The sequence below is a fragment of the Hemitrygon akajei genome, unplaced genomic scaffold, assembly GCF_048418815.1.
Source record: "Hemitrygon akajei unplaced genomic scaffold, sHemAka1.3 Scf000066, whole genome shotgun sequence".
Lineage (NCBI taxonomy): Eukaryota > Metazoa > Chordata > Chondrichthyes > Myliobatiformes > Dasyatidae > Hemitrygon > Hemitrygon akajei.
Window position 1 is genome coordinate 3,683,730 of NW_027331952.1, and position 14,063 is coordinate 3,697,792.

Below are 14,063 nucleotides of genomic sequence, written 5' to 3' on the forward strand. Positions count from 1 at the left end.
CCTATCCCTATCATACTTGGGACCTAAGTGAAATTACGTCTGGCATTACAGTCGATTTCAACTGTCTGCAGGGGCAGTTAGCCTTGATGGGGATAGGGTGGAGATGAGATCCTGGGCACCCAGACTCTGCAAGTCCAACATCCCCCAGCCTGGAGCTGAGAGGTTGCTGTACCAGTGTGAAAAGATCAGACCCATTATGCAGTTCACCCGGTGCAGGGGGCAGTAACAGATGGGCACTGTTTCTCCTCTAAAGAGACTCAAGTCTGACACCAAGACAAACAATAGTTTATTGATTTCATCATGACAAATATAAATTAAACAATGTTTGAACTGCTGATGTGTGGGAACAAATAAGCTGCACCCGATTCACTCAGTCACACACAATTCACTGACTGACACCAGCCAGTGACAGTTTGAATAATCAGTCCCATTTCTCACCATTACTTTGTATCAGGGAACTGATGATTATAGAATCACATTTGAGGGCCGTATCAGAAATTGCTACGGATCCAGGGTCAGTGCCGTGATATTTGTCAATTTAGCATCATTATATCGGCCAGACTGCGGAATGCACAGTCCGCAGCAAAGGGAGCAAAAGGATTCCCTCCCCAGATAATCCCACCCCAGGACACCGGTGTCCCAGACTGAGACCCGGCCCCCTGGCTCTTCCCGTGTGTGTAATTCCCTGCGGTCTCACATGGGAGTGTCATGAACCCGCACATCCGGTGGAAGCAGCGTCTCTAGACAGGAGGCGGGGATGTCCCCTATCCGCGGGTGCGGATGCTCACTCATTCAGATGTACACTCAGTCCGGGTCTGCGTTCCTGCAGAAATCTCAGATTTTTCTTCCCATTCCGACTGAACCGATTTCCCCCCAGTCTGAAACAGATGGAAGAAGAAAGATGAAATAAACAGATTACACAACCGTGTCAGTAACAGGGGACTGGGGTTAATGTTTCAACAACACTCACAGACAAATATCACCAGAAAACCCGCAGAACTGCTGATATTTTATCATATTTAACATTAACACAAACACTCACTGGATCTGCTCCAGACTCGGGAGGGTCAGTATGAGGTGGCAGAGAGCGGGGACAGACTGGTCTGTGAGCGAGTTTAATCCCAGGTCCAGCTCCGTCAGTGATCGATTTGTACTGACAGTAGAGGCGAGATCCTTGGCACCAGAATCTATGAGACCGACACGGTTCAGCCTGGCGATGAGAGAGAGTGAGGGTGAAGGACACAGAGAGACAGGAGACGGTACAAATCCCCAGTGTTTATCAGTAACACAATTACTGATCACATTAATGTTTGGTGTCAGACACCCAGTGACTGTAAACTCAATCTCCCAGAGTCTGGTACTTACCACAGTTTTTGTATTTTACACTCCGGGTTCATTAGAGCTGCAGACACCAGTTTCACTCCTGGATCTCCCAGTTGATTCCACCCAAGTCTAAACACAGACAAATTGATGAACAAAGTGACTCAAACCGTGGGTCTGAGGGAATTTCTCTCACTCGGATATTTCAGGAAACATTAAATCCTTCAGTAAATCATTAATCGGAGTTCCCAACACTGTCAATGTGCCTCACGGCCCAAAACCAGGGCATTCACTGAATGTCGGCAATTTAGTCTACCAGTGTGTCCCTGTAAACTCCACATATTCTGTCCATTCAACGATGGTGAGAGAAATGTTTCTGATGTGAGAGACGGGAGGGACAGGGATGAAATGTGGGAGAAAGTCCAGTGAGGAAGATTTCAGTGAGTGGGAAAGTGCCGATGGGAGATGGTGGAAGAGAGCCCACATGACAAAAAGGGGATGTGGAATAAACATCTGACATGAGGAAGGGGACGGGGAAGTGTGATCCCACAGGAGGAAGGGGAATGGGGAAGAGAGATCCCACAGGAGGAAGGGAGATGGGGAAGAGAGATCCCACAGGAGGAAGGGAGATGGGAAAGAGAGATCACACAGAGAGAGGGGAATGGGGAAGAGAGATCCCACAGGGAAAGGGGGATGGGGAAAAGAGATCCCACAGGGGAAGGGGGATGGGGAAGAGAGATCCCACAGGGGAAGGGGATGGGGAAGAGAGATCCCACAGGGGAAGGGGGATGGGGAAGAGAGATCCCACAGGGGAAGGGGGATGGGGAAGAGAGATCCCACAGGAGGAAGGGGATTGTGAAGAGTGATCCCACAGGTGGGAGGGGATGGGGAAAAGAGATCCCACAGGAGAAGGGGGACGGGGAAGGGAGATCCCACAGGAGGAAGGGGATTGGGTAGAGAGATCCCACAGGGGAAGGGGGATGGGGAAAAGAGATCCCATAGGAGGAAGGGGAATGATAAAGAGAGATCCCACAGGGGAAGGGGGATGGGGACGGGAGATCACACAGGAGGAAGGGGATTGTGAAGAGAGATCCCACAGGAGGGAGGGGATGGGGAAGAGAGTTCCTACCGGGGAAGGGGGATGGGGAAAAGAGATCCCACAGGAGGAAGGGGAATGGGAAAGAGATCCCACAGGGGAAGGGGGATGGGGAAGGGAGATCCCACAGGAGGAAGGGGATTGTGAAGAGAGATCCCACAGGAGGGAGGGGATGGGGAAGAGAGTTCCTACCGGGGAAGGGGGATGGGGAAAAGAGATCCCACAGGAGGAAGGGGAATGGGAAAGAGATCCCACAGGGGAAGGGGGATGGGGAAGGGAGATCCCACAGGAGGAAGGGGATTGTGAAGAGAGATCCCACAGGGGAAGGGGGATGGGGAAGAGAGATCCCACAGGAGGAAGGGGATTGTGAAGAGTGATCCCACAGGTGGGAGGGGATGGGGAAAAGAGATCCCACAGGAGAAGGGGGACGGGGAAGGGAGATCCCACAGGAGGAAGGGGATTGGGTAGAGAGATCCCACAGGGGAAGGGGGATGGGGAAAAGAGATCCCATAGGAGGAAGGGGAATGATAAAGAGAGATCCCACAGGGGAAGGGGGATGGGGACGGGAGATCACACAGGAGGAAGGGGATTGTGAAGAGAGATCCCACAGGAGGGAGGGGATGGGGAAGAGAGTTCCTACCGGGGAAGGGGGATGGGGAATAGAGATCCCACAGGAGGAAGCGGGATGTGGAAAAGAGATCCCACAGGAGGAAGGTGAATGGGGAATAGAGATCCCACAGGAGGAAGGTGAATGGGGAATAGAGTTCCCACAGGAGAAAGGGGAATGGGGAATAGAGAGCCCACAGCAGGAACGGGGATGGGGGCAAGATACCCAGGAATGGAAGTGGGATTGGGATGAGAGGTCCCACAAAAGGATTCAGAGGGTAAACAATAATCCTTCATGATGAGTGGATGCAAATCTATTGTACAGGAGGGTTGGGTCTGAACAGTGGCACAGAGGAGATGCACCCATGGTGCCCGGATATCTGGTACTGAGCAAAGTCACACACCGGAAATGGCAGGGGAGGACAATCTCACAAAGTTATTTCTCTCTCTCTGACTGGGACAATCCACTGACAGTCTCCTATCCCTTGCCGGGGTGGGGCTGTGAATCTCTGACCCAATTGTTGCAAGTAGCATCAGTCTCAGTGTCAGTAACAGTGAGAAGGAACATTGTCAATGGACATGTCAGAGGCAGCGGGAAACACAGCCATTCCTGTGATTTATTACCATTCAACCAATAGCCATTCTTCATTGATCTGATGAAGTCTCCAACATCCCTTTACAAGGAACCAGAGAACCCTCCCATCCTTGGGGAATTACAGACCAATCCCTTAGGCATTTGATATAGTTCTTTCCAATCTAAGTTGCTACAGTTTTACCCAAAATCCTTTACATTGAAATAACACAATGGAACAGTTTCACAATTCAGGGTGAGAGCTAAATCAAGTTACCTCAACTCCTGGCACTTGTGTAGCCCGGGTCCCAGCCGTTGGATTCCTTCATACTGAATGTGGCAGCTCTGTAGGTCGAGGTGTTGTATTGTATCACAGAGACCGATGACATGAGACAGGACCGCACAGTCAATCGGGGTCAGTGTCATTCTATTGAATGAAAGTTTTTTCACAGATCCCAGTGCGGCCTGAGCCAGCCCACTATTGTGAGACTCAAACAGGTAGTGCAAGGAGTTCAAGAGGCTCCTTTTACCAGCTTTACTCCTCGAGTTGCCACTCTGGCGTTTAACCTCCTCCTTCACCCAGTCAATCACCCGGCAGGTTGTTTCATGAGGAAATGGACCCAGAAACTCCTCCAGGCCCCGAGTTGCCATTGGGAAGGAGAGTCCAGCAACAAAACGAAGAAATATCTCAAAACGCCCATCTGACGTGTTGTGGGCTTCAGTGAGGAATTTTAGGATATCCCCGGGATGTGGATTCAGGAATTGTGCGACTGCAGCTACAAACTCTTGGATGGTGAGGTGTGGGAATGTGTACACCACACACCGGGCAGAATCCTCTCTCTCCAAAAGCTCCATCAGGAACCCGGACAGGAACTGGGAAGGCTGCAGATTGTAGTTGATCAAATCTCCATCTGTAAACAGAATCTTCCTCTCAGACACTCCTCTGAAGGCCATCTGACTAATCCTGAGTAACACATCACGGGGGTTCTCAATCTCACGACTGTGGTTCTTCAGGATGTTGTAAATGTAGTAGGAGTACAGTTGGGTGATGGTCTTGGGAACTCTCTGCGGGTCCCTGACTCTTTGTGTGAAGAAGGGACCCAGTGCCAGAGCAAGGATCCAGCAGTAGGAGGGGTTGTAGCTCATGGTGTATAGGATCTCATTCTCCTTCACGTGTTTGAAAACAGCTGCTGCCACCGTCTGATCGTCAAAATGCCTATTGAAATATTCCTTCCGTTCCTCACCAACAAATCCCATGATTTCAGCCCAGACACTGATCTCTGCCTTTTTCAATAAATGTAACGCAGTGGGGCGGGTGGTCACCAGCACTGAACACCCTGGGAGCAGCTTGTGCTGGATTAAACTGTACACAATGTCAGACACTTCACACCACCACTCAGGATCTGGGCACTGGTGCTTGGGTTCTGTATCTTTTCGACTGTCAGCAAAATCAATTTTGTGTTTGAATTCATCCAAACCATCGAATATAAACAGCAATCCCTCTGGGTTCTTCCAGACCTCTCTCAGGGTATTCCCAAAGTAAGGATACTGATTCAGAATCAGTTCCCTCAGGTTTATTCTGCAGTTAATGGAGTTTAAATCACGAAATTTGAAACCGAAGACAAACTGGAACTGTTGGTATATTTTCCCTGTGGCCCAGTCATAAAGGATCTTTTGAACCATTGTTGTTTTCCCAATCCCTGCGACTCCGGCCACTGCTACCGAACTCCCAGATTTGGATTTACTCCGGGAAAAGCTGCTCTGGTACAGCTGATCAGTCCGGATTTTTTCCAGCTCTCCACGGAGATCCTTCTGTCTCCACTCCTCATGGTCTCTGCCTCTTGCCAGCAGCTCATGTTCCACCAGTCTCCGATCTCGAACAGTAGAAATGACCGTGAGCTCAGCGTATCGATCAACTAACTGAAAAACCTTCACCTTTTCCGTCATCAGGATCGTGTTCACTCTCAGTGTTTCAGCTTGTGCCCATAGAGTCTGCTTGTGTTTCTCTTGAATATCTTAAATGGGAAAAGAGATAAAATAATCACCACATTACACTTGTCCAAGACATAACTTGAAAGTTGCAACGTAATCTCTGTGCTGATATTGCAAGAATTCAACGTTCCTATGGATGACGGTGTGGACAATGAAACCTGGTTCACAGACCAAGAAAATATAAGCCTTGTACAATCTAATATTCAGTGATCAGTGAAGGTGTAAGTTCCCACTGCTATTTCACTTTTTCCTTCCTGCCCATGTAACGGCACATGTGATTTTCCTGTCCAGAGACTCTTTCTGATATCCAATGATTCTTGACAGCTCATCAATAATGACTCCACAATCTAGTTCATAACAACCCCTTCCTGATGGGCCACTCTGGCATTCTGGTGATCTCATCCCTCGTATTTCACTGCCCTGAACTTGTCTGAAAATATCACACCACTTCCTCAGCTCTCAGCAAGACCCTTCACCAAACACCACACACATCTTTCTGCATTGGAATCACTCAGCAACGTTTTGAATTAACAACTTTAATTGCCATTTATAGACTATTTCTGCTCGTAACTACCTCTCGGTCTTTCTAACCTGCCCCAACGCAAAAGCCCACATGCAAACTCTGCACCTTCAGTTCAGCCATTCTGCCTCTTCTCACTTTCCAAATCTCCACTGATAGCCCTGAATCTGAAGTATAATATCCCTTCCCTTTATTGTTTTATTTGTTATCTGGGATATTGCATGCGTAAATTGGGACAGAATGTGAAAAATAGGGCATAGATTCCTTGAGAAAATGCATATTGAATATGCCGGGCAACTACGCTCAATAGCTCACTGGCAAAGGTTCCTGTTGCACTGCAGCTACAGAGGGATGCATTGCAATGTTATAAATACAAACTGATAAACAGGAAAAGAAACCATATTACAGATTGAAAAAAAATATTTTGGAGCCAGTTGAAACTCTGAAGCAAGAGTTGACCATAATCATGTATGTTCCCTGTCAATTAGGTTAATAGGACTGTGGTCAAACATGATACGGTTGATAAAGGGATGTAAAAAATGGAGTTGTTTGGAAGTGAATGCATTTTCATGGATACTGGAGTCTGCAGGTGGCGAATATTGAATTGGATTTCTTCACTTGGACGCTGATTTCATTGGACCACGGCGCTTTCTTATTCCCCTTCTGATTTCTGTCTGAAACTGCACCTAGATCCATAATATCAGTTTTAACATATTAACCAACAAGTTAGAAGCATAGAAAATGAAAGCCTACAGCACAATAAAGGCCTTTCGGCCCACAAAGCTGTGCCGAACTTGTCCTCATCTTAGAATTTACCAAGGGTTACCCACAGCCCTCTATTTCTCTAAGCTCCACATACCTATCCAGTAGTCTCTTAAACAACCCTATCATATCAGCCTCCAACACCATCGCTGGAAGCCCATTCGACGTACTTGCCACTCTGCATAAAAAATACTTACCCCTGACATCTCCTCTGTACCTCCTTCCAAGCACCTTAAAACTGTGCCCTCTCATGTTAGCCATTTCAGCCCCGGGAAAAAGCCTCTGACAATACACACGATCAATGCATCTCATCATCGCATACACCTCTGTCATGTCACCTTTCATCCTCTGTAGCTTGAAGGAGAAAAGGCCAAGTTCACTCAACCTATTCTCATAAGGCTTGCTCCCCAATCCAGGCAACATTCTTGTAAACCTCCTCTGCACCTTTTCAATGGTTTCCACATCCTTCCTGTAGGGAGGTGACCAAAACTGAGCAAAATACTCCAAGTGGTGTCTGACCAGGGTCTTATATAGCTGCAACATTACCTCTCAGCTCCTAAATTCAACCACATGATTGATGAAGGCCAATACACAGTCTGCCTTCTTAACCACAGAGTCAACCTGTGCAGCAGCTTTGTGTGTCCTATGGACTTGGACCCCAAAATTCCTCTGATCCGCCACACTGTCAAGAATCCATATTCTGCCAGTATATTTGATCTACCAAAATGAACAACCTCACACTAATATGGGTTGAACTCCATCTGGCACTTCTCAGCCCAGTTTCGCATCCTATCAATGTCCCACTGCAACCTCTGACAGTCCTCCACACTATCCACAGCACCCCCAACCTTTGTATCATCAGCAAATTTACTAACCCATCCCTCCACTTCCTTATCCAGGTCATTTATGAAAATCACAAAGAGTAAGGCTCCCAAAACAGATCCCTGAGGCACTCCACTGGTCACCGACCTCCATGCAGAATATGAACCCGTCTACAATCACTCTTTGCCCTCTGTGGGCAGGCCAATTCTAGATCCACAAAGCAATGTGCTCTTGGATCCCATGCCTCCTTGCTTTCTCAATAAGTCTTGCAAGGAGTACTTTATCAAATGCCTTGCTGAAATCCATATACACTACATCTATTGCTCTACCTTCATCAATGTGTTTAGTCTCATCCTCAAAAAAATCAATCAGGCCCGTAAGGCACGACCTGCCTTTCACAAAGCCATGCTGACTACTCTTAAACATATCATGCCTCTCCAAATGTTCATAAATCCTGCTTCTCAGGATCTTTTCCACCAAATTATGAACCACTGAAGAAGACTCACTGGTCTATAATTTCCAGGACTATTTCTACTTGCTTTCTTGAAACAGGGAACAACACCCACAACCTCCAATTCTCCGGAACCTCTTCCGTCCTCATTGATGATGCAAGGATCATTGCCAGAGGCTCAGCAATTTCCTCCCTGGCCTCCCACAGTAGCCTGGTATACTTCTCACCTGGTCCTGGTGACTTATCCAACTTGATGCTTTCCAAAAGCTCCAGCACATCCTCTTTCTCAGTATCTATATGCTCAAGCTTTTCAGTCCACTGTAAATTATCCCTACAATTGACACGATCCATCTCCATAGTGAATATTGAAGCAAAGTATTCATTATGTACCTCTGCTATCTCCTTCGGTTCCACACATACTTTTGCACTGTCACACTTGATTGGTCCTATTCTGTAAAATCTTATCCTCTCGCTCTTCACATTTGCCTCAGTGTTTTCCTTAATTCTGTCCATGACCTTCTCATGGCCCCTTCTGGCTATCCTAATTTTCTTCTTAAGCTCCTTCCTGCTAGCCTTATAGTCTTCTAGATCTCTATCATTACCAACTTTTTTTGAGCCTTTGGTAAGCTTTTCATTTCTTCTTGACAAGATTTATAGCAGCCTTTTTTACACCATGGTTCCTGTACCCTGTCGCATTGGAACGTACCTATGCAGAACTCCACACAAGTATCCCCTGAACATTTGCCACATTTCTGCCATACATTTCCCTAAGTACACCTGTTCCCTATTTATGTTTTCAACTTCCTGCCTGAATAGACTCATATTTCCCCTTACTCCAATTAAATGCTTTTCCTAGCTTGTCATTTTCCTATCCCTCTCCAATGCTATGGTAAAGGAGATAGAATTGTGATCACTCTCTCCAAAATGCTCTCCCACTGAGAGACCTGACATCTGACCAGGTTCATTTCCCAATACCAGTTCAAGTACAGCCTCTCCTCTTGTAGACTTATCTACACACTGTGTCAAGAAAACTTCCTGAACACACCAGACAAACTACACCCCATCTAAACCACTTGCTCTAGGGAGATGCCAATCACTATTTGGGAAATTAAAATCTCTCATCATGACAACCCTGTTATTAATATACCTTTCCAGAATCTGTCTCCCTATCTGCTCCTCGATGTCCCTGTTACTATTGGGTGGTCTATAAAAACACCCAGATTTATTGACCCCCTCCTATTCCTAACCTCCACCCACAGAGACTCCATAGACAGCTTCCTTTACTTCCATGACTTCCTCCTTTACTGCAGCCATGACACTACCTCAGATCAACAGTGCCATGCTCCCACCTCTTTTGCCTACTGCCCTGTACTTTCTGAAACATCTAAAGCCTGGCACTCAAAGTAACCATTCCTGCCACCTGAGACATCAAAGTCTCTGTAATGGCCACAACATCATAGCTCCAAGTACTGATCCACCCTCTAAGCTCATCCGCCTTGTTCATAATATGCCTTGCATTAAAATAGACATATCTCAAACCATAAGTCTGAGCACGTCTCTTCCCTATCACCTCCCTATCCTCCCTCTTGCAAGGTCGACAAGCTTTCTCTATTTGGCCGCCAAGCATCTCTTCCTCCATCTCTTCAGCTTGGTTCCCACTCTCCAGTAATTCTAATTTAGACTCTCCCCAATTGCCTTAACAAACTGCCCCACCAGGATATTGGTCCCCCTGGGATTAAAATGCATCTCGTACTTTTTGTACAGGTCACATCTGCCCCAAAAGAGGTCCCAATGATCCAGAAATCTGAATCCCTGCCCTTGCTCCAATCTGCCAGTCATGCATTTATCCTCCACCTCATTCTATTCCTATACTCACTATCATGTGGCACAGGCAGTAATCCTGAAATTACTACGTTTGAGGTCCTGCTTCTCAACTTCAAACCTAACTCCTTGTGGTCTGTTTTCAGGACCTCCTCCCTTTTCCTAGCCATGTCATTGGTAACAATATGTACCATGACCTCTGGCTGTTCCCCTCCCCACAACAGGATATTGGACACGATCAGAAACATCCCAGACCCTGGCACCTGGGAGGCAAACTACCATCTGTGTTTCTTTCCTGCATCCACAGAATCCTGAGTCTGACCTCGTAACTATAGAGTCCCCTATCATTGCTGCCATCCTCTTCCTTTCCCTACCCTTCTGAGCCACAGGGCCAGAATCTGTCCAGGGGCACAGCCACTTTTGCTTCCCCCATGTAGGCTCTCCCTTCCCAACGGTACTGAAACAGGAGTACTTATTGTTAATGTGGACAGCCACTGAGGTACACTGTAGTATCTGACTCTTGCCCTTCCCTCTCCTGACTATTACCCACTTATCTCTCTCCTGAGGCCCCGGTGTAACTACCTGCTTATAGCTCCTATCTATCACCTCCTCAATCTCCCTGACCAGATGAGGGTCATTGAGCCGCATCGAAGTTAGATTCCCAATTCCAGTCCATTAACATAATAAACAATAAAACAATAAAGTAACAAATCTGAAATGACATCTCAATCAAAACATTTTGATTTTCATCTATTTCATCTATTTAGCCATGTCATTTAAAAAAAAAAAAGAATGGATAGGTATATGGACAGGAAAGGAATGGAGGGTTATGGGCTGAGTGCAGGTAGGTGGGACTAGCTGAGAGTAAGCATTCAGCATGGACTAGAAGGGCCAAGATGGCCTGTTTCCATGCTGGAATTGTTATATGGTTGTAAGGTTATATGAAGTGAAATCTAACTTGTAAACAAATTCAGTCCCTTCCTTGCAGAAAAAGTGCAACCTCTTTGATTCAGTTATACCACACACCACTGAACAGTTATCAGGAGATACAGGAGTAAATAAATCACAGAGCTGTAATGAATGTAAGTGCCATTGTAGGAGATCATTCCAAAAAATGAATCTGGATTGCCTTTATTAACGGATTGAAGAGTGTATAAATTTTAAAGTGCGTCGACGAGAGACCCTGTTCCTTCTTGTAATTAAAGCATTTTCAATATGGAGAATGAAGCTAAGGTTCATAGCAGTTATGCGAAGGAAAACAGATGGATTGAACACAGATATCCTGAAGTAGGAGAGGGATGATTTTGATTGAAAACCATAGCGCTGATTGAAAAAAATTCTTCACCCAGAAGGCTGGAGTCATTCAAAACTGAATAGTGGGAGTTTGGTGCCAATGTGGGCATGATAGGAGTAAATGGTAAGGAACATTGAAAATCGGGGTACATCAGTGGTTTTACTAATAAAAGGTGTTCTTGGATTAAAGAATTAAAAAAAACAAAGAAAATGCTCTGCGAAATATACTTGAAATGAATTATGAGACCAGTCTGGGACATGACATAATGATGTTTAAGAAAAAAGTAAAAGCGTTTTGGTTTCCGGTGATGTCATAGTCGGGAATGGCACCTTAAATCACTAGCTCCTCCGGAAAAACGCGTATTAAGCCCCATTAACCCGTCAAATATAATATTTTTCGAAAAATATTTGAACTGAAAAGAGGGGCAATAATGGGGAGAAGAAATGGAAATAAAAAAAGCGACACTGCGGAGCCTGCGTCCAAGAGGAGTGCAGCGAGCGGCTCTCCATCCCGACTGCGTGCTGGTGAGGCGGACGCTGGGCCTCGTTCAGTTGAAGCGGTGAATGTCTTCAAAATCCTGAAAGAAATAATGAAGGTCCAGAAAGAAATAAAGCAGCAGCTGCATGATTGTAAATCAGAGCTCGCCAGCGTTAATCAAAAAATAGCGGCGGCAGAGACTAGCATTGAGAACGTGGAAGATCGCGTTCAAAACGTGGAATGGATACTGAGCAAGACAATAAAAATAATACATCACCAAGAAGGTAAACTGCTTGACCTGGAGAGAAGATCACGGCGGAAATATATCAGAATCTACAACGTTCCTGAAGGAGCGGAGGGCTCGACCATGACGGAGTTTGTCGGAAAGTTACCGCGGGACGCACTGGAGCTTCCCCCAGCTATGAAGCTGGAAATCGAGAGAACGCACCACGCGTTAGTTCCGAAACCTATGCTCAATAATAATTAAGTTCCTTCGGTGCAGCACCAAGGTGGAGATTCTACAAAGGACCTGGGGTAAAAAGAGTGTTTTTCGATGATAAATTAATATATTTCGATCAAGATTATCCCCCCCCCCCACCAGAGTCCTCCAGAAATGCGAAGAATACTTTGAAGTAAAGCGAGTACTAAAGCAAAATAAGATTAGATTTTAAACTCCGTACCCTGCTAAAGTTTGAGTGTTTTATGACAACGGAACGCGGTTGTACCAGACAGTGGAAGAGGCGACTACAGACATGAAGGCCAGAGGGTTGCCCGTCAGCATGACCAAAACGAAGGAAAGCCTGACTCAGGAATTATCCCGCTCCACTTGGGAAATAGTGCGAGAATCGAGAAGGCAGGAGACGGGAGGAGGCTGAGAGAAATATATCAGGAAGGGACCTGAAGTTTCCCAAAGACAGTCCTCACCCCCTTCAGAAGAGCCATAAGGTTTGGTTAACTTTAAAAATGTCGAGAAGCTAACCAGAAGCAGAAGTACATGGTGATATACCTATCTCAAGAATATACTTATTATAATGAAGATATACTTATTATAATGTGGATTTTATATTACTTAGTTGTTATTCTTTATTCGCTCACTTACTCCTTTTTCCCCACCAAAATGAGAATGTGTGTGTATCCTTTTCTGTGTAATGGATTTGTTCACTGACTTTTATGAATACTGCAATGGGGGCCCTCAACTCACAAATAGGAGGGTTTATCCCCCACAGCTAGACATTTCCTCTAGCTCAACACAGGGTCATCTACTAGAGACCTCAGCCTTGGAATCACACGTTCGTTGCCATTTTCATTATTATTTGCGTTTCTTGGTTCTTATTTTTTCAGGGAGTAGATCGATTAAGTTTTATTCTAATTTCAATAATACATTTACAGATAAATACAGATGGCTAAGGACAAGGTAAAATTCATTTCTTTTAATGTAAATAGGCTATTAAATCCAATCAAACGTAAGAGAATTTTATCCAAAATGAAACAAGAACAAGCCCATGTAGTATATTTACAGGAAACTCATTTAAGTGATAATGAGCATAAAAAACTAAAGAGAATGGGCTTCACTAATCTGTTGTTCTCCTCATATAAATCAGGACATAGGAGAAGAGTTGCTATTCTTATCTCAAGTAAGGTAAATTTTGAAAAAGTATTCGAAATTGGAGATAAAGAGGGCAGATGTATTCTGGTAAGGAGGAATATAGATGGCAATTCAGTTACTCTATTGAATATATACGCACACCCCGGAAGTGATATTGGTTTCTTTCAGAAAATTACTGATATTATGGTAATAGAAACAGAAGGTCTCCTGACATGTGGAGGAGACTTAAATTTACAATTACGACCAAACTTAGACTCTTCCAATAGAAAAACCTATGAAACAAAATCTTTACACAAGAAAGTTAATACCCTTTTTGAGGATGTTGGTTTAATTGATATATGGAGGGACCTTTTCCCTGACAGAAGGGATTACACTCATTATTCTGCTCCCCATTCTGTATATACAAGAATAGACTATTTCATAACATTTGGAGAAGACAAAGACAAAATAAACACCTGTGGAATTGGGTCAATAGATGTAAGTGACCATGCACCTATATACTTATCTGTTGATTTTGACCTACAACCAAAGAATACTATTTGGAAACTAAATTCAAGCTTACTCAATGATCCGTACTTTAAGGAACAAATTAAAAAATAAATTGGTCTCTACTTAGAGGAGACTTCACCTCCCATGTTATGGGATACTCTGAAGGTGGTCTTAAGTGGGAAAATTATAGCGATATCTTCATATCAGAAAAAAATAAGGAATAAAACATTAGAGGA

General features: G+C 45.1%; 1 protein-coding gene across 2 annotated transcripts in view; it reads right to left on the reverse strand.

Annotated features, from left to right (window-relative positions):
• Positions 1 to 269: 269 nt before the first annotated feature.
• The window catches only part of LOC140721960 (NACHT, LRR and PYD domains-containing protein 3-like), a 54,771-nt gene continuing 40,977 nt past the window's right edge, over positions 270 to 14,063 (reverse strand). For both annotated transcript variants that reach the window (XM_073036786.1, XM_073036785.1), the window contains 4 exons: positions 3,871 to 5,608; positions 1,366 to 1,452; positions 1,043 to 1,210; positions 270 to 878 (listed from right to left, as the gene is read on the reverse strand). In XM_073036786.1, coding sequence (XP_072892887.1) covers positions 785 to 878; positions 1,043 to 1,210; positions 1,366 to 1,452; positions 3,871 to 5,608 — 2,087 coding nt within the window. In that variant the 3' untranslated portion in view covers positions 270 to 784. The remainder of the gene's footprint in view (positions 879 to 1,042; positions 1,211 to 1,365; positions 1,453 to 3,870; positions 5,609 to 14,063) is intronic.